Source organism: Bemisia tabaci, unplaced genomic scaffold (assembly GCF_918797505.1).
Source record: "Bemisia tabaci unplaced genomic scaffold, PGI_BMITA_v3".
NCBI lineage: Eukaryota > Metazoa > Arthropoda > Insecta > Hemiptera > Aleyrodidae > Bemisia > Bemisia tabaci.
In genome coordinates this window covers 2,957-29,431 of record NW_027311779.1, presented here as the reverse complement: position 1 = coordinate 29,431, position 26,475 = coordinate 2,957, and the positions used below count along the sequence as shown (strand labels likewise).

At 37.7% G+C, this 26,475-nt stretch overlaps 1 protein-coding gene and 1 long non-coding RNA gene across 4 annotated transcripts; both read right to left on the bottom strand.

The window, feature by feature from the left end:
* LOC140225917 (uncharacterized) lies at nt 1-11,549 on the bottom strand. 3 transcript variants are annotated; one of them, XR_011900763.1, is made up of 5 exons: nt 11,432-11,549; nt 7,361-10,682; nt 6,086-6,473; nt 5,116-5,428; nt 1-3,683 (listed from the first exon to the last, which is right to left on the bottom strand). It is a non-coding gene; the product is annotated as an uncharacterized lncRNA (long non-coding RNA). The 3 variants fall into 3 exon arrangements; XR_011900764.1 differs by lacking the exon at nt 11,432-11,549 and having other exon boundaries at nt 191-2,837; nt 3,496-3,683; nt 7,361-7,555; XR_011900765.1 differs by lacking the exon at nt 11,432-11,549 and having other exon boundaries at nt 191-2,758; nt 3,496-3,683; nt 7,361-7,555.
* A 12,212-nt stretch (nt 11,550-23,761) lies between these two features.
* Nucleotides 23,762-24,668, bottom strand: LOC140225915 (uncharacterized; the record flags this gene model as incomplete). Its single annotated transcript, XM_072305944.1, is given in 1 exon segment — nt 23,762-24,668. A coding segment is annotated over 1 exon segment (441 nt), but the record flags the coding sequence as incomplete, so codon positions are not given.
* Between the last annotated feature and the right edge of the window lie 1,807 nt (nt 24,669-26,475).

Here is a 26,475-nt window from a genome sequence, read left to right as displayed (position 1 = left end):
TTACCCTGGAGAAACTTTTATTTCATTTTTTTATCGCTTGAAGGTCACAAAGGAAAAATAGCAGAAGTCGCTAGGTCAAACTTAGAACTTTCCTAGCACTAACAATGAACTATTTACTTGTATCTTCTTAGCGCCATAAAGTTTTCTTCAAGAAAATTTTTTTCATAGTCGACGAAGTGAAAAAATAAAAAACATTCTTTTGAATTTATTGAAAAGAAACAATTATTACCATGTTACAGTTTTTACAATACTTTATAAGAACATCATGAACATGATTAAAATATATTCTTGTTTTGGGAACATGGTTGTTTCAAGGTTAAACAGCAGCTATTTTAAATGGTTGCTTTGCTCAAACATACTGAGATAAAAATAAGTTTTCAGTTGAATCTGTTCGACTCATTAGAGAATCGAACATTATTCTTTCGGATTTTACGTTCATCTTTTTTCATGTCAAAAAAGGACATTTTTCCCCCTGAAATTTTCAATAAACAATTCTCAAGAAGACCTAGGCTGCGAAATTTCTACATTTTTCAGAACAGATCCATAGTGAGTGAAATTTGGTATCCCGGGGAATTCATAGAATGACTCTAAGATGATCTCTGATCCTGAAGTACAAGAGGCAGCTGAAAAGTAGTGTCTTGGGGTATAGTTGAATAGAAAAAAACATTTGGGCAAAACCTAGAAAAAATCCTTGAGATGAACGTCCCTCTTTATCTTATGATGTTTAGACTTAGAAAAAATATGATATATGATATTAAAAGGATGCTGAACATTCAAGGGTGTTTTGCTTTGAGGTTGAAGAAAAAATTGTACGACTGGTTCATCAGTACACTGGGAAGCTTCAGGCATACAACAGATATAGATATATTTGCAAAATATTACGGAAAGTTCAGAGGTATAAAGATAAAACATGAATATGTGTGCTGAAAGTTGTTATGGCTAATACGTTATTGTAACATCATGGAATCAAGTCTTTCTATGTTGTTTCAAATTAGGAGGAAAGTCCGCCACATGCGAAATCCCACTATCCCAACTTTCGTAAGCAGCACACTAAAATTGAGAGTTTTGACACTAATAATATTTCATTACTGCTTAGGAATATCAATCAATGCAAAACTTTCCATGCCCAAGGATCCAATCACCAATTTTGTTTAGAAACATGATTGAAAACTCAATGTCTTGATCTTACTGTAACTTAAGTAGGTATTCAGTAAGAACACCTTTTAGCATGGTTAATTATGGCTTCTTTATCTTTGACTGGCATCAAAATTGGAGGTATTTAAATAAATGGGAAGTATATCCATTCTGATATGAGCCTTGAGGTCCATAAGAATACATGCATAACAGGGCTCATATCGCTATGGACATGAGTCCTTTTGATTTAAACGCATCCAGTTTGAAAGGATCTGTTAAAATCTATTTCCTACTAAGGGCTCATAGTTCATACACTCACCATGTTGAATTATATATTGTCCCAGCAAATACTGGTGGCCAAGTTGTAACCTCTCTCCCTCTCTGTGTAGCCTATATGTTAGTGTGTATCTATGTCATATGTTCTTGATCAACTTGCTTGATGGCGTCGTTTTTGTGTGTCTTCGTTATGTGAATAAATACTTTCTAGTATGGATCGAACAGTGCGGATGTCAATATTTTTCCTCAAATGTAACACACCATCTTTGCTATTTTTTTCCGACCGCATAGCAAAACATAACTGAACAATAATTGATAAGCATGTATCATCATTAATTTGACTGATTTGTTTTAAGACTAAAAGACTGCTAAAAAATTGAAGATGCTTTTTCCAAGACTTTATTTAGTGATTGTTTTTCAAAAGTTATGAGATAGAGGCATCGCTTCACAGGGAATCCTGAATGGGATTGAAGCTTTGGTGCCACCTGCTTCAATATTTTTTACGAAAAACTAATTGTTACAAGTGATCAGATTACTTATATAATTGGCAAAAAAATGGAATTTTTGCAATTCCAATTGGAAATTTTCTAATCAAATTCCAAGTCAAAACGTAAAGTTATAATATAAAGTCATACCTTGACACGTTCTTTTTAGTGTATTTTCCGAAGAAAATACACTATTTTGTTCACTAGAAGTGAAAGGACATTTTTTACTTTGTGGCCATCATTAGCACTGAATTTTAGAGAAAAGAAATGAACGAGTAAAAAGCCACCTCTCAAATTTCAAAGGGTTAATTTACCTGACTAGGGGATCTGGCTGGATTACAAAAGCTGGATCATGACTGGTGAAGAGTAATGGGATGCAATGACATGGAAAACGTCTGAAATCCACCAGAAGGTCATCCATCTGTCAAAGTGTTTTTCAATAAAGGAATCTATTTCTGCTTAATCCTTCTGCATGATGTGACACTTTCTAATTCCACTTCACGAAAGAAGTCCTTCAAAATTTTCCTGTTTTTTTATTTTGTTTCATAGGGTCATTCTATGAATTAGTACTATATTTGAGGTATTTTTACCAAGGAGTCGATTCAAACGTTTAAACTTCACTTTGACCGTTTCTGACCTTTGAATTTTAATACGGCGTAATAAGTGGTTTCTGTGTAAAAATGTAAATTTTGGAGACCTTTTCACATTGGTCAGCAGTCTATTTTGATAAACTTCGATTCTTAAAGTTGGAATCTGACGATGCTAAGTAAGGTAATTGACCTGCCCTTGCCTCCTGTTGTAATGTCGTCTGTCGCTTTGCATGTTGTAATGTAAAATACTTCTGAAGTTGGCTCGTTAATTGTCTGAAATCGGGCCAAAAACAGATCGATTATCAGGGTGTTCGCACAACTTATCTTGAAGATTTTATTCTTGTTGAGGTTTCTGTAAAGTTAAAAAAGATTTATTGCATTCGACAAATTTTACAGGTTGAAGGAAATATTCTTGTTAAAATCCTCCGAAGAAAGCGTCAAACAATTTACTTTAATTTCCTTATAGAAGATGATGTAAGTAAGGTCACGGGAAATGAAGTTTTTTGTAAATTAAATCCAAGTTCCAAAGAAAACAGTACTGAAGGAACAGGAGGAATTTACACGTTTGGCTACTCAAATTTGTTTTCAGAGCTAGACGTACGTTAAATTGATTTCGGCGTTAGGTTTGTCCAAGGAAATTAGGTATGACTTACCTACCAAAAACATTGTTACCTATGTATCTAGGTATGGCCTTTTTTCCCTATAGTTACCAAACTTAGAGTGCATTACGTGTGTAACAAACAAAGTTACATAGGTACCTAGTACCTACTTATTAAAATTAATTAGCGATTAGGTACTTTAATATCTAGGTGCTGCCTTAACTTTTTTCCATTACTTCAGCATAACTAGAATAGGATAAAGTAGGTATGGTGAAGAGTTTCCATGACTATTAGTGAATAAAGTATGTAAATATTTAACTATTTTGGTAATAATTTACACCAAGCTGAATGCTCTTAATTTTTCCAAAAAAATCATTTCCATTTTTCCAAACGCTATTGTCCGATTCTCACCTCCTTTGTCAGAACATACTCGTTGTGGAAAGCTAAATTCACGAACGCCATTTTTGACAAATTCAAGAGTTGTAGGTGATTTTTTGTTGGTGGAACATTTTATACACAGTGCTTTTCAACTGTAGCCATCCTCACTGCCATGAATGTAGAAACCAAATGGTTGGAGCTTTTCCTTGCGATCAATGTGCCTATAAACAGAAAATACATATGAACTGAATTCACCATCACTTAAGGATGGATAGTTAAGTCCAACTATCGTCCTTACTACGACATACTTTTGATTCCCTTTATAAGTACCAATCTTTTCTCTCATGGCAATACAACTTTTGTAAGGAGTAGGAGAACTCACAGGTAGAAAATGAATAATTCATTTTTGTAATCTCAAGGGTGAACTTCTTACTTAATAACTTAAAAGATTCACGGGTAAACTGATTTTGGTTCGATGGAGCTCATACAGTTGGTAGTTCATTAACCTTCATCTCTCTTGTTAGTGTTCAGTTCAGACTGGAAAATAAAATTGAATGAAATTGTTGAAAAAGCATTTCTCAGTTCAAGTGTATACCTTAGAAAAGAACAAAGTCTGAAATTTTATTTGAAAATATATCTTTGAAAAAATGGTTCCTCATATTATTTAAACAATTTTAGGGCATGAGCTTCAATACACAGATATAACAGCTTACAATTTTGAAAATAATCTTCAATGGAACTCTTGAATGTATTAGGAATTTTCGATTTAAGTACTGATTCCTATGTAAAATTTTGCAAGAAACTCGATGACACGAATAGTTTTCTCTGAAATCAACTCCAAAGTTATCCTATGCTACCCTGAGAGTCCACTTCTATATCAAGACTCCAACCTCTCCTCGGAAAGACAGGGAGCAAATACAATAACAGGGTTGCTCCTTTATTTGGGAACACCCACACTGAGAACTTGGAAACCCTGCTAATGTATTTGCTCCCTGTCTTTGCATAGAGGGTTTATCTTGATGTAAGAGTGGACTCTAAAGGTAGCATGGGATATCCCCTGTATCAGAGGTTCAACTTTGAGTGCTTTTTTTGAGCTTTGAAGTTGATATTAGAGAAAGACAGTGGCATCATCTTGTTTCTCACAAATTTTTACATTAGAAAAACTACTTAAATCACAAATCGCTCACGCAAGCAATAGCTCCCTTAGAAAAAAAAAGAAATGGACAAATGAAATTTGGTACAAGCTGATGTGATTGGGTTTTTTTCTGAATAATACATTCAAAATATTTCACCCAATGGAATAATCCTCCATTTTCCGAAACTCAGACTCTTCAATATGAGCAACTGACCTTCATTATCCCAGTTCACCTTAGTTACAGTTTGGTTCTTTATATTTAAGAAGGTTGCAAACATGCTACATAAAAGGGATTTTGAATTTAAGGAATTTGAAGTCAAATTTCGGTTACAATTTTGAAATTGGTTAAAAAATAGTGACCGAAAAAGACAGAATTTTAAATCACGACGCCAATGGTTTTCTGAAATATGTTAGGCAAAATGGTAAAGTCTGACATTTGAAGAAGCAAACACATATTCCTCTTTTGCAAAATAGTGTCGCTTACTTGATATCATATTGTAAAACTATGAAACACATACATCAGTGATGTGGGGCCTTCCACAGAGTATTTCCTTCTCTTAGTCTTCAATCTCCTCCTAACTCCTGAGGTAATTGGATCCAAAATTCGAAGAGCTTTTCTAAATCTTGCACGTGACAGTTTCTTTCAAGGGGCAACAAGATGACATCGAACATATCTAGCGCCGCAGGTAGAATTTCCTCTTTTTAAGAAGGATGCAATGTTCAGAATTTAATCATCAGTGACATTATCTGGTTTTGGAAAGTTATGCAAGTGGTTGTACAATGTACTTCATGAAACACCCGATTGTTCTGCAATACGTGTTTCAGGTACACCTGTAAAATCAACATAATGACAAGATCAAAGTACAAACAAACATATGAAAAGGATCAATAATAAAAATGTAGTAGAAGGAAATGAATGTGTACAGAAGTTTCATTTAAGTTCGATTGATGCCCCTTCCTTAAAGAAATTGACTTTCTTTTGATGAGTGAAAATAGATATTGAAGTAGCTTCATTTATTTTAACATTGAAAGAGGAATGGTGATGAAAATGGTGGATACCATTCGAATGAAAGCCCTTATACTGAAATATAAAGAAATAAATATTTGGAGGTTGAGGAAGACTTCTTTCCTTGAGAGACTTATTTTTACTCTTGCTTTCCCAATCACAATTATCTCAATTAAAATTAGGAAAAATTCTAGGTGGCGGTAGCCACCCCAGCCCAATCCAAAAAACTCCCCTTAAAAAATGACGAGACCAAATGAAAAATGAAAAATGAAAAAAATGAAAAAAAAAAAAAAAAAAAAAAAAAAGGGTGGTATAGTATACTTGCAAATCCTACACATGTTATCAGATATACCCACATGGGAAACCCATGCTTCATGACATGGACATGCAAAGAGATAAAATTAGAGGCAGTTACTTAGGTAAGTTTTCTCTTACTCATTTTAGCGTAATTTGAGGTGATGACTTATCATCTGGTATCTCACCTGCATCTTGAACAGGAAGAATATCACGGGCCTCAACAATGAGGGCGGGTCGACCACCTAGTGGAGTAGATGGTTTTTGGGGAGGAGGCTCAAAGATTACTTTTCGTCCATCCTTGGGACAATCCTATGTGTTCCTTAAAGATTGTTCACTTGATTCGAGGAACTCGTTGACAAACCCTAGGAGTTTCAAAAGCTGGTGTTTTAATGATGGATCTTATTTTCAACGAAGCTTGTGATGCTACTATGGTAACTTTTAAGCTTATTCACTGAATGTACAGGGAAATTATGATGTCCATCCCGTAACCTTTGATTTCCTTTTTCTACCTCAGATACTGCCAAAGCTGAAAACTGCAGAGTTTTGATGAATACGATTAATTTCGATCAATACCTGAAATTAAGAAAAAAAAAATTAAAAAACTAATGTTTAACATAAGAGGCAAAATTAAAAGTCAAGAGAATTCATGACTATAACAAAAGAGCAGGGAAAATTTTAAACGCACAGATTGTGGGGAAATGAAATGAGTGACCTTAGGAACTCGTAATGTAATGAATGTTAGAAACCTGATCGGTTGGTAGCAAAAATAGGATTCCTCTCTTACAGCATCCAGGGCGTGTGAGACAGCCTTAGTTGCAGACGAATAGGCCTTGAGCCACTTTTGATACAAGTTTTCTGTAAACATATTTCCATGAGTAGAAATTGCGTGCGTCATGAATGAGTCGACTGTTCAGCAGAGATTCCTTCCTTGAGCTCGGAAGGTAGGGTTGACAAAAATCCTGCCGAATTTCCATCGCAAACTGTCTGGTGCACAAACGGGAGCATTGATGTTTCCTTTCTGCAGACTCACTGCACTCCCCACGCGCCGAAGGATTTTTGTCAACCCTAGCCTCCCGGACCAAGAAGGAATCTCTGCTAAACTCAAACGCCGTTATGAATGGTTGCATCATTAGGAGAGTAATCAATTGTTACCTTACGTAATATCTGCTTCACGAATTAATACAAGCTATTCTAGGACGGTATCACAGTGATACAGTAGTCGTCTCACCGTAATGTTCCATGTAATTTTGAAGGTTTAAATACGTTTCTCTCCAAATAGGAAAAACTCCACTTGGGCGACTTGTCCTCCAAGCCCCTCAAATGAACGTTCAAACTTCAAGGGATGTGAGATTGCCACAAAAGAAATAGGCCTTTTAGAAATAGTACGCCTGGAATCTGCGGCAAACCCCTTTCTAACATTCAGTAGAAAGAAATCAACGTAATGATGGGAAAGTACTTACTATTCATGGTAGAAACGGCGAAAGGAAGGTCCCAATTAACAAACACTGGTAACTAAAACTTATTTATCATGAAGGTACTTTAAAGACGCGTCCAGAACTAGACTGAACGAAAGTAAGGCAAAGCTAGGCAAAACAGTAAGCAATTCACTTCACTGATACTGATGGTAGAAAAGGCAGAAACGCGGAAGCTCGGTCGGTTTGGTTATGGCAATGTTTGTTGTTTTCAGAATGTAAACAACGTGGACGCGGAACGAAAAAGTTCCGGATCCGGATCATTATTTGTTCCGGAAGTAGCAATGGAACACTTGGCAACTATGCGGCGACCCAACGAGAGAAAAAAAAATTCTGATTATTTTTTTTTTTATTGTCATTCATTAACGTTTTTTAATTATCTCAACTTGTTTCTCCTCGCTTTTCGAACCAGTGTCTCTCATTGAATTTTCACTCTATTTAATCATTCTTGTTGAAAGTACATGGAATTTTTTTTTAATTAACTCAACTTATTTACCCCTCCCTTTCCGAAACAGTGTCTCTCGTTGTATTTTTACACTATTTAATCCCTCTCGTTGAAATTTCAATATTTTTTTCTCTCTCAGGACGTTTTCAATTTTTTTTTCTCTCTCAGGACGTTCATAATTTTTTTATTTCGTTGCCCGGAGGAACCGTCATATCCTGGCTAGTTAATTATGCTGCATTTTATTGAAACTCAGAGAAATTCTTATAGAACTGTACTCTTTCAAAGGCCGTACTTTGAAAAGAAAACTAATGAATTAATTGTTGGGCCTTAGATCTCTTTTGAGAACTTCGGAAATTTAAGAATTAGGAAGTAGCCACTATTCAAGCTTAAACACTCATAAATTATTTTTTTTCAAAAATGAAACTTGGTTCCCTTTTGATGAATGTGACCTACTCATCTTCCCTGATAACCAAGAGTAAATACTGCTACAGATATATACTCCTTGTTACTTTGTTTCAAACACTGTACTTAAAAGAGACAAATCGCAGACGGCAATCAACAAATTTCATCTTGGATATTCTATAAATTCAGATCACAGTTGAACTTTCAAAAAATAAATAGCAAAACTATATAGCAACAGAAGGAAAATCTCGTACAAAAGATAACTACGAGGTGTTACTTTATGAATTGATCTCTTGATGACAGTTTAACTTATTTTATTTTTTTTTTTGAAAAGGAAGGAAAAAATCACAGAGACTTTTTCTAGGAAAACAAAAAAACTAGGTATATTTGAAATCTTTGGAAAGAAATGAATCAAGGCCTCTCCCATGTAGCACAGATTGCAACAAATTGCAAGGTAACAGTGAAAAAGTTTCAACTTTGCAGTGTTGCAATTTGTTGCAATTTTTTCAGAACGAAAGTTTCAATTTTATTGGAATAAAATTGCAGTTTAAAGATGCCGTGCGGGTTGCTTATATTTAGAATGTAAGGCGCTAGAGTGTTGCAACTAGATTGAAATTAAGTTTAAACATTCGACCAGCCTGTACCAAGGTTACCCTAGTAGCAGCCTATGTAAAAAAAAACGTAAAAATTTGTAAAACGAAGTAAAATTTACATGATAATTTTTTTTACATAAAAATAACGTGAAAAAAATCCGAAAATTTTGACGGATAAATTTACGTAAAAAAAATATAAAAAAAGTTTAAAATTTACGTAAAAAAATATTCTTGTGTAGTTAACTTTTTAAATCAATTTTACGTAAAATGTTTATAAAAAAGTGTAAAAAAATCTATAAATTACCGACAACGCTAAATTTTTTTTATGAAGATATACATAAATTTTACAAAAATTTTATTTAAAAATTACGTAAAACGACATAAAAAAATAACGCAATATGTCTGCAGGTCTAATATTTTTTTTTTCATGAAACATGTATAAATGTTAGGGAATTTTCATTTAGTTTCGAATATTTGAGGGTGTTTTTGAAATATAATACTATATAGATACTGTTAGTTGTCATTAAAACTAATGTTCTTATAATTCTTTCATTGCCTCAACTGTGTTGTAAATTTTACATTTAAAAAAATGTAAAATTGATGAACTTTTACGTAACAAAAAAAATTAAAAATTACTTCTTTTACTTGTGAAAAAACACTTTTTTAGGGTAAAAAAAAAAGGTAAAGGTAAATCCTGATTTACGCATAAAAAGAGAAGGTCCCTTGCAGAGCAGTGCTCCTATGGGTCTCCCATTTTCATAATTGATGAGAATGATAGAGTCTTCAGTGCGTTGCTCCACAAGAGACCTTACAGAAATTTAATACATAAATTGTACTTTAAAATAGTTAATTTTATGATTTCTCAGAATTACTCTACCTGTGCAACTGCCCTACTTTTCATTGTCAATTCTCATGAGAAAGGAACTTTTTAATTCTTCAATTGAGTTTTGAACTACTCCCTCGAGATACAATTGTATTGATACCACAAAAAAGACTTAAACTAGCAGATTCTTCCACCTTGTTGGTAGTTAAGACTCTACTATTTCATTTATCATGAGAAGTCACAGCAAAGTCTTAAGTATACTCACACCGACACAATTGAAATTTTATGCTAACGGCGAATCGCTTTACCAATTAGAGGCATTAAGTTTTAAGGAAATTTTCTTTCAGCATCTATTCTGTGTTTAAGGGTTTTTTTTTAAACTATAATTTGTATTTACAAATTACGTATCAAGCCGTAACACAAGAACAATATACCTGCAGGCCTTATTTTTTTACAAATGCAAGATGTACTTAATGCAAGATACTAATCTACAAAATTCATAAATAAATAACTCACCTATTTGTTTTGGTTCCTCCCCGGGTTAGATGATGGCATAGATTATCTTCAGCATAAAATTCAGCATTCTTCGTAAATAGTTTGTTCCCAGGAGAGATGTCCGCGCACTACAGCCATCACCATTTTATTAAAAATTGCACCACCACTTCTAATGAGCACCGCTCAAACCAATATTGAATGAGTCATTTACGGAAAATATCGATTTTACCAAATACCACTATCACAGCACTTGGGGAGCGAAAAGAAGAAAAAGTAAACACTTACTTAGAGGTTATTGAAAGTGGAATCCACATACGGTATGCAAATTGCACTACTCAGCGAGAGCTTCAATCACAATTATGATATTCCATAAAATTAGGTAGATAATTGATGTTGAGAGTTTGCCGTTAACCTCCTGTCCAGGGCTCTTTCAAAAAATTAACAACTTGCCACAATGACAGGAGACAGACGGACTGTGAGTCAAAGACAATGTGGGTATTCCGGTAGGCCCAGATGATGAGACCAGTTTTCGCAGACATCCATGCGCACGGCCTGGAAAAAATGTAAAGAAAAGAAAACAGGGCATCAAAGTGAATCATTGATACTCTCGGGAGGGAACATAAATATTTACTTGCGGTGCCTCGGTAACTAAGCACTTCATCTTACACTGCCGTAAGAAGGCATTAGAAGTGAACTTTTCAACATTTGAGTGATAAAAAGAAGGAGCAAAAATGAACTGAGGCATGTTTATCAGCGCTTGATAACTTTCATGTACACAAGGTTCTAAGTATTTACCATGCAAATTCAACTGTTGCACATGGACTGATTTCGTCTCGTTCTTAGCCGAGACGTATGTTGTAGTCCTGGTCAGATTGAGAGTGAAATAAATTTCTGCAGACAGTATGGTATAAGGATCAAATTGTTTCCTTTGCTGAGCTGTATGTAAGCCTCTAAAATAGTTCATAAGAATTACTCAGGAGAGGCGCGTGTTCACTGCGGGGTAGCTAAAAATAGGTAAAGCATAATAGATGGAAATAGGAGGAGTATAAAAGGTTGAATTGTGAACTGAGTTCTTCTATCATTAGTGCTTCGGCTCATTCAAGCTACGTAGTTGTATGATATCTAAGGAAGAAGTATTTGCAAACTGGATCCAACCCAATGCGTGAGGACATAGAACAAGGAAGAGCTTGCATTCATGAAACTCTAAAATTTTTCAGAGCGCATGGTTGCAATGATTCATCAGAATTTATTATCCCTTTCGTTCTATGTGTTTTCAAAGAGTCGCAGATTTCTAACCTTACCTCATGTTTTGGCGACGGGACACATGCGAAACTCTGCTAAACCACGATACGTAATAAATCTACTGTTCAAATTTTTCGTAACATATTCTGGGAGGAAGATCACAAACATATTTTGTATATGAGAAGCACATAAGCCTTGTTCAAAACTTCGCGAGCTTTGGCGGATAATCAGATAATGAAAATTTGAAAACAGAGACAAACATAGGAAAATGAAGTAGGGTCATTCCAGCCATTGGCGTAGTGACGTCTGACGTATCTGCTGTTTGCTCAAAGCTCTCTCCACTCTCATTGGCTGATAGCGTTCTACGTCATGGCCACAACGTTTGAAATTTTGAATAATTTTTGAAGAGGGCTCCCTCTGTTGAAACACGTTTTTCCGTTATCGGAATACTCGTTGAACATCGTCAAACCAGTTACTCAACTCATCACTCACATTACCTTTTTCGATAAATTCACAAAATTGCTCCTCAATGAAGTTCATATCATTGATTCCTGACAACATTGAACATTCATTCTCCCAAGACTAATCATCGTTCGAAAGGTATGTAATTCTTCAGATTTCTCAGCCGCCGTCGTAGGACGCTACAGGCGTCTTGAAAACCAAATTTGCTGTCACATTTTCCTTCTAATAATCTGGTATATTTCGTCGAAGCAATTAGCCAGTTATGTATGTGCCTGTTATTGGCAATTTAAATTTTAGTTACCTGCTCTTGACGTGAATCCATCTATCCATAAACTACTTTACACATTTCTTGTCTGTCCGCACGTCCTAACCTCAACAAGTTTACCCTGATTTCACAGGGCTATTACCTGTGTGCAAACCATTAATCGGCTATCACATACCTAAGTCAACATACTCTCCGCACTTTCAGTCATAGTACGTAAAATGGCAACAAGATTTGGGTTGGGACAACTCAAAATTGTGTACAAGTAAGTTGCGTCATGTTTCAGGAACTAGTTTTTGTGACTTACATACAGCTCAGCAAAGGAAACAATTTGATTCTTATACCATACTGTCTGCAGAAATTTATTTCACTCTCAATCTGACCAGGACTACAACATACGTCTCGGCTAAGAACGAGACGAAATCAGTCCATGTGCAACAGTTGAATTTGCATGGTAAATACTTAGAACCTTGTGTACATGAAAGTTATCAAGCGCTGATAAACATGCCTCAGTTCATTTTTGCTCCTTCTTTTTATCACTCAAATGTTGAAAAGTTCACTTCTAATGCCTTCTTACGGCAGTGTAAGATGAAGTGCTTAGTTACCGAGGCACCGCAAGTAAATATTTATGTTCCCTCCCGAGAGTATCAATGATTCACTTTGATGCCCTGTTTTCTTTTCTTTACATTTTTTCCAGGCCGTGCGCATGGATGTCTGCGAAAACTGGTCTCATCATCTGGGCCTACCGGAATACCCACATTGTCTTTGACTCACAGTCCGTCTGTCTCCTGTCATTGTGGCAAGTTGTTAATTTTTTGAAAGAGCCCTGGACAGGAGGTTAACGGCAAACTCTCAACATCAATTATCTACCTAATTTTATGGAATATCATAATTGTGATTGAAGCTCTCGCTGAGTAGTGCAATTTGCATACCGTATGTGGATTCCACTTTCAATAACCTCTAAGTAAGTGTTTACTTTTTCTTCTTTTCGCTCCCCAAGTGCTGTGATAGTGGTATTTGGTAAAATCGATATTTTCCGTAAATGACTCATTCAATATTGGTTTGAGCGGCGCTCATTAGAAGTGGTGGTGCAATTTTTAATAAAATGGTGATGGCTGTAGTGCGCGGACATCTCTCCTGGGAACAAACTATTTACGAAGAATGCTGAATTTTATGCTGAAGATAATCTATGCCATCATCTAACCCGGGGAGGAACCAAAACAAATAGGTGAGTTATTTATTTATGAATTTTGTAGATTAGTATCTTGCATTTGTAAAAAAATTTAGACCTGCAGATATATTGTTCTTGTGTTACGGCTTGATACGTAATTTGTAAATACAAATTATAGTTTAAAAAAAAACCCTTAAACACAGAATAGATGCTGAAAGAAAATTTCCTTAAAACTTAATACCTCTAATTGGTAAAGCGATTAGCCGTTAGCATAAAATTTCAATTGTGTCGGTGTGAGTATACTTAAGACTTTGCTGTGACTTCTCATGATAAATGAAATAGTAGAGTCTTAACTACCAACAAGGTGGAAGAATCTGCTAGTTTAAGTCTTTTTTGTGGTATCAATACAATTGTATCTCGAGGGAGTAGTTCAAAACTCAATTGAAGAATTAACAAGTTCCTTTCTCATGAGAATTGACAATGAAAAGTAGGGCAGTTGCACAGGTAGAGTAATTCTGAGAAATCATAAAATTAATTATTTTAAAGTACAATTTATGTATTAAATTTCTGTTAGGTCTCTTGTGGAGCAACGCACCGAAGGCTCTATCATTCTCGTCAATTATGAAAATGGGGGACCCATAGGAGCACTGCTCTGCAAGGGACCTCCTCTTTTTATGCGTAAATCAGGATTTACTGTTACATTTTTATACTTTAAGAAAGTGATTTTTCATAAGTGAAAGAAGTAATTTTTAATTTTTTTTTTTACGTAAAAGTTCATCCATTTACATTTTTTTAAATGTAAAATTTACACCACAGTTGACGCCTTCTTGCCAATTTTACATAAAAAAGACATACATTTACATAAATTTATGTCTTTTTTATGTAAAATTGGCAAGAAGGCGTCAACTGTGGTGTAAATTTTACATTAAAAAAATTGTAAATTTACAAACTTTTAAGTATAAAAGAAGTAAAAATTATTTTTTTTTTTATGTAAAAAAAAAAAAAAAATTGCTACTAGGGTAGGTTCTTCCCCCAAAGTCCAAACACATACTTCAAAGAGGTGACAAATTGGAAAATTTTAAACTTCTCCAAAAGAAAAGAAAAGGCTGAATTTCAGGGTCACATTTTTTTCCAAAAAAAATTGGATTTTCTTAAATTGAAGCATGTTTAAATTTAATTTCATTTTTTTAACAATTTAGTTGCAATTTTTGCAGAAACAAAATTGCCGTTTTTTTGCAGTGGTGCAGATGTTGCCAAAAAACTGCAGTTAAAGTGTAAAAAAATTTCAAACTTAATTAAACAAAATTGAGGCAAAGTTGAAATTCAGTTTAAGTAAATTGCAACTCATTCGTTGCACTGTGCTACATGGGCTTAGGGGAGAAATAACAAAAAATATAATTGAACAAAAAATTCGATTTGGTAACTAAAACATTTGGATTGCATCTGGGAAAAAGGATCCAGTGCGATTCACAGTGTTGTGAAGATGTTGCTTCTTCATAATCATCTAAATAATCTCTCAGATTAGTAAATATCTTCCACTTCTCACCAAAAAATTGCTGATTTCAGAGGAAAATAGTTGTTTGAATTTTAAACTGTACATGAAATGAGTATTTTTAAAAGGGAAAAAGAAGTTACACTGAAACTGTACTGATACTGTACTGTGGGATACTGTACATGAAATTAGTATTTTTAAAAGGGAAAAAGAAGTTACTGGATTTTGAAATCGTGTAACTGTAATCACGTTGCTTATTTCTTTTGGCTAAATGCAATCCATTTTATCTTTATAAAATTGAGGAATCAGATGCAACTGCAGCCTAAAAGCGCTCAGCCTCTTTTCAAGGGCTCTTCTGACAGAATAAATAAAAATACTGAAGAATGCGAGTACACCATTTCAGAGGCAAAACAAGGAAACAGTGGAACCAAGGCTAAAATACATAAAAATACACAGGACGTTTCGGTGTCTTGCGACACCATTATCAACCGCTAGAAAGTGCAAAAAAAAAAAAAGAACACACCATGTAACGCCGAGCTTGTCTCTTTTGATTTTAATTTCTTTTATGTTTTTGTACTTTTTTAGCGGTTGATAATGGTGTCGCAAGACATCGAAACGTCCTGTGTATTTTTAAGTGTTTTAGCCTTGCTTCCACTGTTTCTTTGTGTTGCTTCTACCATTCCCCTCTTGGGCTGCCTGTGTACCTTTGTCTTTGTTCTACACAATTTCATTATTATGAGTTGAAAACTCAGTGAGAGACTGTAGTTTTTCTGAGGGCAGGTCTGCCAATTTGTTAGGCTTGATCTCACATTGTAATAAGTTTTTAACGTTCTAAGAAAATCTTGCACCTAAATCCTCAAAATTCAAAAATCAAAGTTGGTTTAAAAGAGAGATCAACTACTTCAGAGGGTCATTTGGACGGATTTCTGTTAAACGGAACTAAATGCATTATGACGTGAGCCCTGTTATGCATATATTCTTATACAAACATTGAAAACTTCCAACGCTTATAACTCCGTTTTTACAAAACTTTGAGGTTGTAAAAGTGGTTCCATCGGTTTCCTCGTGAAATTTTCTTCTAGAAGCTCCCCTTAAAATTTAAAATACGATGAAATGAACATCAAAATTTGCAATTTCAGTCAAAAAATTCATGTGCGACCTCTTTAATTGACTCGATCCTTTGTGCGCCGCCGCAGAATGGATCGAGTCAGTGGGAGAGGTTGGACATGAATTTTTTGCTAAAACTGCAAATCTTGATTTTGATTTCGTCATATTTTAAACTTTAAGGGGTGCTTACCGAAGCAAATTTCACAAGGAAACCAATGGAACCACTTTTACAACCTCAAAGTTTTGTGTAAACGGAGTCATAAGCGTTGAAAGTTTCCGAATTTTGTCCGACCTGTCCTATTGACTCGGTTCACTGTGCGCCGCGCCGTCGCCCGCTCTGCCGAGCTATGGCACATAGAGTACATAGAGTCGTAATGTAATTGGGAGAGCTGGCGCCACTTTTAAGCATTTTCCATGTCCCGAATTCCGAGACTCCTGTGTGACGCCGGGTCACTTTTTCGATACATAATCGATTGTTTGCGATACACGGGTACCCGGCCATTCGATGACAACAACAACAACAACAAAGGAGATAGGAATCACCATGTATTCCACACCGCCATTTTGGATCGAAAATGTATCGAAAAAGTGACCCGAACTCGGCGCACACCGGGCTCGGAACTCGTCGAGCAGAACATGGCGCCAGCTCTCCCAATCATATTACGGCTCTATGTACTCTATGCTATGGCATAACGCCGTATGAAAATTTGGATGTCGCCATATTTCTAGTGATTAAATATTTATTTTTGGGAAAGTTATTAGTATTTTTCCTTGAAACTCTCTGATGATTTTGATGAATTGTGAATTGTGAATTGAGAAGTCCGTGAAAAGTTGGAAGAAAAAATTCACCGGTCCCCGGGAAAATTCGTGTTTGAACGAGGGAAATTTGGCAACGTCTGGGGGCTCATACGGCGTTTTTCTCTTAAAATTGTCAGGTATTTTAGATTAAGATGCGTAGAAAATTGTCTGAAAATTTTGGAAAATATTATAAACAAATTTTCCAGTAATTTCGGTTTTTAACGGAGGAAACTTGGCAACGTCTGATAAGGCTTGTACGGCGATCTTACCTAGCACGGCAGCATAGGTCTAAATGAAGAATGAATCGATATATCGCAAAGCACGCCGCGCCAGAGCTAAAGATCCCTCGGTTGGGGGAGACCCAGGGTGGCACAATTTCATGATATATAAAATCTTAAAATTTCACGTGGAACATTTCATGAAATTTCATAAATTTATGGAAGACATTGAAAAATACTGGTTTCTTTTTATGCCTCGCAAAATGTAAAAATTGTGATTTTCTTCTATTTTTGGATGTTTGATTGTAGGTTGCATACTCTAGCCTCTGAAAAATTAGAAATATATCACAGCCTCGTGAAATTTCATGAAATATTTCACTGAAATTTCCAATCTTTCATTTCTTTCTTACGTTTTATGCCACCCTGGAGAGACCCCACGTACATGCATATTTGACTTGCGTGAATCCTAGGGGGACCGTGTTAAAAACGTTAGGGGAAAATTCGACGACTGCCCCCGGAAAACACCGTAAAGGTCAACGAATCCGGAGTGAAGTTCCTGGAACCCCTCCCCCACCCTTATCCTCGCTCACCCCCTCCTTTGTCTCTACATGCGTCATCGGTCCCGAAAACTACCCTAATCGAAAGCTCAATTCTTATTTCCTCTCCCTGTCACTCTATTCTCGCCGCCCGGTGAAATCAGGAGTCCGGACGTTAGCGCGTTATAAATTCTAGGTGGCGGCAGCCACCCCGGCCCAATCCTAAAAAACTCCCCCTAAAAAATGACGACCAAAAAAAAAAAAAAAAAAAAAAAGACGGGTGGCTGCTGCCTAACTAGATTTACACGAAACAACGCGACCGGGCTTTTCTGCACGGTTTGCGGCCCATTTAGCTCTCCTGATAATTAAGTCGTAGAGTAAAGCCCAAAAACCCTACATATATAATATTTGGGTAGAGTATGCTCAGCTCTACTCGTAATGCCCTCGTTTTTTAATTTTAGTTAAATATTAAAAAAGTTATTTAGCTTTAACGACAAATTTTGGACCCCAAAACATGACGATGACGGATTGGACAATCGCTGAGCAGATGAGCAGATTCGGGGCAGATTCGAGACCCGCGAAAACGCCCGGCCGCGGGAGATTTAGTTCACTGACTTTACAGCATAACCGTAGAAAAAAACCCCATAAAAGTATAGATATTTTGAATCAGCGTTACATAAACTAAAACTAATTTTTTGGAAATTTCGTATTGTTGAGGTGTAATCGAGAACATTTAATAATTAAGTCGTTTATTGCTGTTCTGAAAGTCGGATCTATTGGCATAGCTGTGGAGGTATGGGTAGCATAAAATCCATCAAACTAGGTATAATTAGAACCTTCCAAAAAAACAAAAATATGATTTTTGTACAAAATTTCAGCCCAATCAAAAAAATTTCACTAATTACAAAAAAAAGCAAAAAAACAAAAAAAAACAAAAAAAAAATCAGGCACCCAAAAAATATGATGGCAGTACCATTTGGATTAATCATTTAAAAGGAAATGATATCAAAACGGCCCAATTTCCTCTGAAATATGCCCATCTCTGATCAATAATTTTTTCGAAACCTTCCGACTCATCGCTGAGGAGACACTGATCATTACTTGGCCCTTAGTTAATGTCCTTGTTTAGATGTCAAAGAGGTCTATATGAGACATGTAATGAATTTTTTTTCTTTAAAGAGATAAAAAACAAAAAATCGTCATAAAATTGAAAAAAAATTCGAAGAAAAAAAAGGAATGGGCCGGCCGGCCGTACATACAAGTAGTAGATAATAGGGTGATTATCGTCTCTCTTGCATATATACATGAACAAGTATCATCGTCAAAAGGAGGATCAGTCCTTCTCGAAATCGTCATTGAAAGATAGACTGAAAGATATTCACACATGAGTGAACAACTTAACAACTTTCAAGCAATGCCATATTCTTTGTTAGTTCCTGCAGGCCTTACAAACTTCTGAACCATAGCGTATTATTGCGAATATTATATGCCTCCTACTTAAAATGCTTCTTTCTTAACAACTTCATGAGTCAGCCTCAGTGGTGTAGTGGTCAAGGCAGTTCGCTGCCAACACTGAGGTCCCGGGTTCATTCCCCGGAGGTGACTGATATTTGAGGACACTCAAATATCAGTCATCGTGACCGTGGATGACTATGCCACTCCAATACCCTGACCCTTCGAGGTTACAGGGTGCGGGAGGGACATAGTCACCCAGTAAGTAATCCGTCTGCACTGTTCGACTGGGTTGTGAAAAATCGGTAATCACTCGTAGTGTGCGCGACTGCCAGCGCTACCTATCAGTGTAGATAGCAACAACACAGTCCAACTCGGTGGAGGCATGGCTGTGCTCCGAAAGTCCGTGCTCTGCAGCGTCTGCCACAGTCTTTGATAAGACCTTCCGTTGGCTATCAGACGGCCGCTGAGCCTTGCGGGAATATAGTTGATACTCAATGTGTCAATGGTACGAAGATAAGTTAAGGAGCACGGTCCAACTTCGGGATGCACGACGGCAGTTGCCAGTTGCCTTGGCCCCTTGAGAGCGCCTCGCCGGCCAGCCCGGCCTTACTTACTTACTTACTTACTTACTTACTTAACAACTTCATGGATGTGGCAAGACCGGGTCGGTCACCCATGCCAAAATGTCGGGGCATACCAATGTATCTATTTTCCCTCCTTTTTTTGTACGTGCCGGCCGGCCCATTCCTTTTTTTTCTTCGAATTTTTTTTCAATTTTATGACGATTTTATGTTTTTTATCTCTTTAAAGAAAAAAAATTCATTACATGTCTCATATAGACCTCTTTGACATCTAAACAAGGACATTAACTAAGGGCCAAGTAATGATCAGTGTCTCCTCAGCGATGAGTCGGAAGGTTTCGAAAAAATTATTGATCAGACATGGGCATATTTCAGAGGAAATTGGGCCGTTTTGATATCATTTCCTTTTAAATGATTAATCCAAACGGTACTGCCATCATATTTTTTGGGTGCCTGATTTTTTTTTTTTTTTTGTTTTTTTGTAATTAGTCAAATTTTTTGGATTGGGCCGAAATTTTGTACAAAAATCATATTTTTGTTTTTTTGGAAGTAATCAAGACGCCGGAACGTGAATAATATCGATATTTTCCCATTTGAAACTACGGCAAAGAATCGATTAATAAGGTGTTCTCTGCGAACACCCTATTGTTCGATCCTTTCCCGTAGGTTTAAATGGTAGATTAATCGATACATCGCAAAGCTCGCCGCGCCACTGAATAACGTCCTTTCCTGGGAAACTTTCCGGCGAAAGCTCCTCTAAGTTTAGACCTCGGGGCGGACAGCGCGTTGTAGCACTTCACCTGGGACATCGGAATTGCATCGCCCTTGTCGAATTCTTCTCTTGTTTCCTCGGATTTTTCAGCGCCCCCGGCGTTTAAAAATAGAAACCTCGGGTTCGCTCTTCTGTGGAGAGTCCGCGAAACGCGCATTCCTTCCAGCTCTTGTTATTTTTTTTTCAAATAATGTGCGCCTCGAGTTGAGTAAAGACTTTATACTAGAGTAAAGACAATGCGGATCCATTTCTGATTGGTTGCTGTATTTTAGGCCTTCACAGTGTCAAAAACGGGGATAAAGATTAAACCACCAATTGCAAAGATTATAAACTGGAATGGACCGGGGAATTGGGGTTACGGCAAGGCACAAGTGGAATGAGAGAGGGAACGGAGATAGGCATTCGGGAAAGGGTCGATCAAAGATTACAAAAGAAGTTTGATTTGTGCAATCTTTACTCCCGTTCGTGAACATCCATAAGCCGCGTTTTCTTAACTCTCTCGATGGAGGGACTCTAATTTTTATCGGCGAGCGATCATATTTATTTCCGGCCGAGACTGGAAAGTTATTGAAATTCAAATGTTGCACTACAACTTTGGTGGCGGGAACAAACAGCTGCGTTTCGGCCACAGGAGTCGGCAGGAGCATATTTACGTTTCACATAAGGACGTATTTATGCTAGAGGAACTTGAACTATGTTCCACAGTGTGCGCGCGCATAGAGTCAAGCCGAACAAAGCGGGGCGTAATAACGCGGATAGCGCACGGAACGCGTATTAGCGCCTACAAGACTGTAGAGATACTTCACGCATTGCGCTCACACTACAGTGCGTTGCGTTGCTGGTTGCGTGCGCGCGCATAGGGTTTGTGTGGATTCCACACAAACCCTATGCGCGCGCACACTGTGGAACATAGTTCAAGTTCCTCTAGCATAAATACGTCCATATGTGAAACGTAAATATGCTCCTGCCGACTCCTGTGGCCGAAACGCAGCTGTTTGTTCCCGCCACCAAAGTTGTAGTGCAACATTTGAATTTCAATAACTTTCCAGTCTCGGCCGGAAATAAATATGATCGCTCGCCGATAAAAATTAGAGTCCCTCCATCGAGAGAGTTAAGAAAACGCGGCTTATGGATGTTCACGAACGGGAGTAAAGATTGCACAAATCAAACTTCTTTTGTAATCTTTGATCGACCCTTTCCCGAATGCCTATCTCCGTTCCCTCTCTCATTCCACTTGTGCCTTGCCGTAACCCCAATTCCCCGGTCCATTCCAGTTTATAATCTTTGCAATTGGTGGTTTAATCTTTATCCCCGTTTTTGACACTGTGAAGGCCTAAAATACAGCAACCAATCAGAAATGGATCCGCATTGTCTTTACTCTAGTATAAAGTCTTTACTCAACTCGAGGCGCACATTATTTGAAAAAAAATAACAAGAGCTGGAAGGAATGCGCGTTTCGCGGACTCTCCACAGAAGAGCGAACCCGAGGTTTCTATTTTTAAACGCCGGGGGCGCTGAAAAATCCGAGGAAACAAGAGAAGAATTCGACAAGGGCGATGCAATTCCGATGTCCCAGGTGAAGTGCTACAACGCGCTGTCCGCCCCGAGGTCTAAACTTAGAGGAGCTTTCGCCAGAAAGTTTCCCAGGAAAGGACGTTATTCAGTGGCGCGGCGAGCTTTGCGATGTATCGATTAATCTACCATTTAAACCTACGGGAAAGGATCGAACAATAGGGTGTTCGCAGAGAACACCTCATTAATCGATTCTTTGCCGTAGTTTCAAATGGAAAAATATCGATATTATTCACGTTCCGGCGTCTTGATTATTTATAACGCGCTAACGTCCGGACTCCTGATTTCACCGGGCGGCGAGAATAGAGTGACAGGGAGAAGAAATAAGAATTGACCTTTCGATTAGGGTAGTTTTCGGGACCGATGACGCATGTAGAGACAAAGGAGGGGGTGAGCGAGGATAAGGGTGGGGGAGGGATTCCAGGAACTTCACTCCGGATTCGTTGACCTTCACGGTGTTTTCCGGGGCAGTCGTCGAATTTTCCCCTAACGTTTTTAACATGGTCCCCCTAGGATTCACGCAAGTCAAATATGCATGTACGTGGGGTCTCTCCAGGGTGGCATAAAACGTAAGAAAGAAATGAAAGATTGGAAATTTCAGTGGAAATTTCAGTGAAATAATTCATGAAATTTCACGAGGCTGTGATATATTTCTAATTTTTCAGAGGCTAGAGTATGCAACCTACAATCAAACATCCAAAAATAGAAGAAAATCACAATTTTTACATATTGCGAGGCATAAAAAGAAACCAGTATTTTTCAATGTCTTCCATAAATTTTTACACGGAAGTGTTTTTGCAGTGATGCTGAGTTTTCAATATAAATCAATGACAAATATATATAATAACTAGTCGTGATTAGCTCGCTTTGCGAGCTGACACGTCTAGCCGGGGAGTGCCCCTGGACCCCAGTTCTACGCTTCGCGACGAACTTGCGACTCGCTCCGCGAGCAGCCACCGCCCCGCACAGTTTTTAACATTGATGAGGAGACAACATCTATGTCTTAATCTTCTTTTTCACCAAGTTTTACAGAAATTGATGTTCTGGGAGTCCGGACCGCGTTTTCGTGCGGGGCCGCCATCTTGGATTTGGAAATGTTGAAAATCTGACCAAAAATGCGAGTTTTCCGTCAAAATACACCTCCTAATGCCGAATTTCACAAAAATCGATGGATCGGAAGCCAAGATAACAACTTAGACCACGATCGCCATTTTTGATTTTTGAATTTTGAAAATCGGACCTAAAATTCTAATTTCCCGTCGAAATACACCTCCTAATACCGAGTTTCACAAAAATCGATCGATATCAGGAAGCGATGTAGCATTTTAGACCACGATCGCCATTTTTGATTTTTGAATTTTGAAAATCGGACCTAAAATTCTAATTTCCCGTCGAAATACACCTCCTAATACCGAGTTTCACAAAAATCGATCGATATCAGGAAGCGATGTAGCATTTTAGACCACGGCCGCCATCTTGAATTTTTTAATTTTGAAAATCTGACCAAACGTTCGAGTTTCCCGTCGAGAAGTACCCCCGGATACCGAGTTTCACGAAAATCGATCGAACAGGAGCCGACTTAGCATTTTAGGCCACGGCCGCCATCTTGGATTTTGAAATTTTGAAAATCTGACCAAAAATTCGAGATCGCCGTCGAAAAGTACCCTCGGATACCGACTTTCACGAAAATCGATCGAACAGGAGCCGACTTAGCATTTTAGGCCACGGCCGCCATCTTGGATTTTGAAATTTTGAAAATCTAACCAAAAATTCGAGTTTCCCGTCGAAAAGTACCCCCGGATACCGAGTTTCACGAAAATCGATCGAACAGGAGCCGACTTAGCATTTTAGGCCACGGCCGCCATCTTGGATTTTGAAATTTTGAAAATCTGACCAAAAATTCGAGATCGCCGTCGAAAAGTACCCCCGGATACCGAGTTTCACGAAAATCGATCGAACAGGAGCCGACTTAGCATTATAGGCCACGGCCGCCATCTTGGATTTTGAGATTTTGAAAATCCGACCAAAAATTCGAGATCCCCGTTGAAAAATACCCCCGCTTACCAATTTCCTCAAAAATCCGTTGAAAAATACCGCCTAAAACCTTATATTTCGTCTATAAGGCAGTGACGTCACGCAACAGGATTGAACCTGTTCGGCGCGATGCGCGTTAACAACCGCATATCTCCAATGTAATACTATATGGAGAAACAACTTTTCGCTCTTGCGGGCGTCCTAAGCAGCGGATTTGAGTGGGAATAATTTTAATCAACTCCTCATTACAATAGCTGAGCGTGTACCACTTTTAAAGGAAATCGCTTCGGCCAATTTTTATCTAGGGGGGGCATAGTGAGTGGGAACAGCAGCTTTATACAGAGTAATGACAATATATATATATATATGAGGAATAATATTACACACATAAAATATTATACCAAAGTTGCTGTTTCGTTACATGTGAAAGACAGAAGAATTTCTAATGCTCTACTTGCAGAGACATCTTTTTCAATTAGATTTATAGGTTTCTGATCGTTCCAAGAAGCGAATAAGAAATGATGTAACTGCAGAGACAATTCTTTGAAAGCGATAGAAATATAAAATGAGAAATCCTGTGTCGACTGAAAGTCTTCCTTTCTCATGTCAATTTTGTTTTTAATTTTTACCACTTGTGGATTCGCAGAGTTGTTCTCGAAGATCCAGTTCCACAATGCCTCACGACGCCGCCGGGATTCTTCAAAGAATCCTATTTTTCTTCTTTCGCTTTTTGTCAAATTTAAGTTTATTGGTGGAGCATCTGCTCCAAGTTGGACCTCATTCGATTCTATGATAATTCGGGATTTTACGACCCACTGATCGAGCATCAATTTTTCCTGTGAACATTCGAGAAAAAGTAAAACTACTGAAGAGTAATTCCTTGAAAATTCGACAAAAAGAAATGCAAGGGGTTCATTATCAATCGTGGTCCAAGTCAGACATGCATCCGTTCGAGCTCTCTAATCTGTGCAATGAATCTGATGGGTGTTGTGTGGCTGCTTTGCCGCGCACGGAAAAAACGAGCTTAGGATGGGGCCCTAACTAGAGGTAGGGCAGTGAGAGGTATAGCTCACGTCCCTACAGACCTATCGGTTAACGGATATTTCACGTTGAATATTAATCATCTCGTGACGCATCCATCGAGGACCGCAGCACGGAAACTGAGTTAAAGCATTTCATTGCTCCCTCACGACCGCTGGGTAAGAACCCGCAATGAAATTTTAAGTTTTTCTGATACCGTTGATCCATACAAGTGAATTAGAGTCCTCAGATTATTCTGCGACCCACGAACCAACGGATATTTCACGTTGAACATTGATTTCCGGACGTATAGAGTGAGGAACCGTAGGCTTGTGCTGAAGTTTCACCACATACCGTTCGCGAGTGGGGGCTGCCCGCAATGAAATTGTACGTTTTTCTGATTCCCGCCTTGATCTGTAGAAACTAAAACCAGACATCACATCGTTGTGCGATCCACGAACAGGCAGCTATTTCACGATGAATTTTGAACTCTGCATGGTCGGAGCGAGGACCGCAATTTACGAGGGCCACGAAGAAAACCGTGTAAACACAGAAGATAGGTATGTGTCATAGACGTGTTTATAACATCAGACATACAACCGGTCAATAGTAAAAGTCATGAATCCATTTATTCAAACAAGCATAAAAACCGAAGAGGGTCCTTGACTGGGTTCCTCCTGGGAGAAGACGCAGAAGGCGCCCGATGAAAGGTTGGAGGGAAGGGATTGAAGCGGAAATGTAAAGGTGCTCAATGCCCCAAGATTTGTGGTTTGAAAGAGAGCAGTGGAGGTTAGGAGTCATAGAGCGCGAGGGAGTGCTGTAAAGCGACTTATACAGGGTGTACCAAAAGTCCGTCCCACCCCTGCTAACTTTTGAACGAATTGAGTTAGGGTAATGAAACTTTGGGAATGTTCCTATCTCAAAGGGGACCATCTTTTGAGGGGGTCAAAATTTTGGTCCCCCCTCAGGGGGGGCGCGGGGGGCCCCCAACTTCTTTTTTTCAAATGGCAACTCCTATCTTGTGATACCTCATTCGAAAGAACATAAAAAACTAAGAATTTTGGCGCAAACCGCAGATCAATATCTTAATTTTTGACCGAGTTACGATAGGTCAAAGGTCAAATTTGACCTATTTTCAAAAAATCATAACTCCGATTCAAATTATCGTAAAGAAAAAAATAAAACGGGAAAATTTACCAAATTGTAAGCACTTTTACGTAAAAATCACAGAAATTACTTCAAACTAATTTTAAGGGGGGTTTCGGACCCCCAAATACGTCAATTCAAAGGTCATTCAATTTTCCCGCGAGATAAGCCAATTTCCCCTAGATTTGCCTCCACATTATCTCAGTAAGGTCAAGATCAGTTCAACATTACGTTGGCAAGTCCCCAAATTTCGGGAAAAGTTGAAAAAAAAACGAAATTTAAACGGTCAAATTTAATCACCTTAAATTTCGTTTTTTTTTAACCTTTCCCGAAATTTGGGGACTTGCCAACGTAATGTTGAACTGATTTTGACCTTACTGAGATAATGTGGAGGCAAATCTAGGGGAAATTGCCTTTTTTCGCGGGAAAATTGAATGACCTTTGAATTGACGTATTTGGGGGTCCGAGCCCACCCTA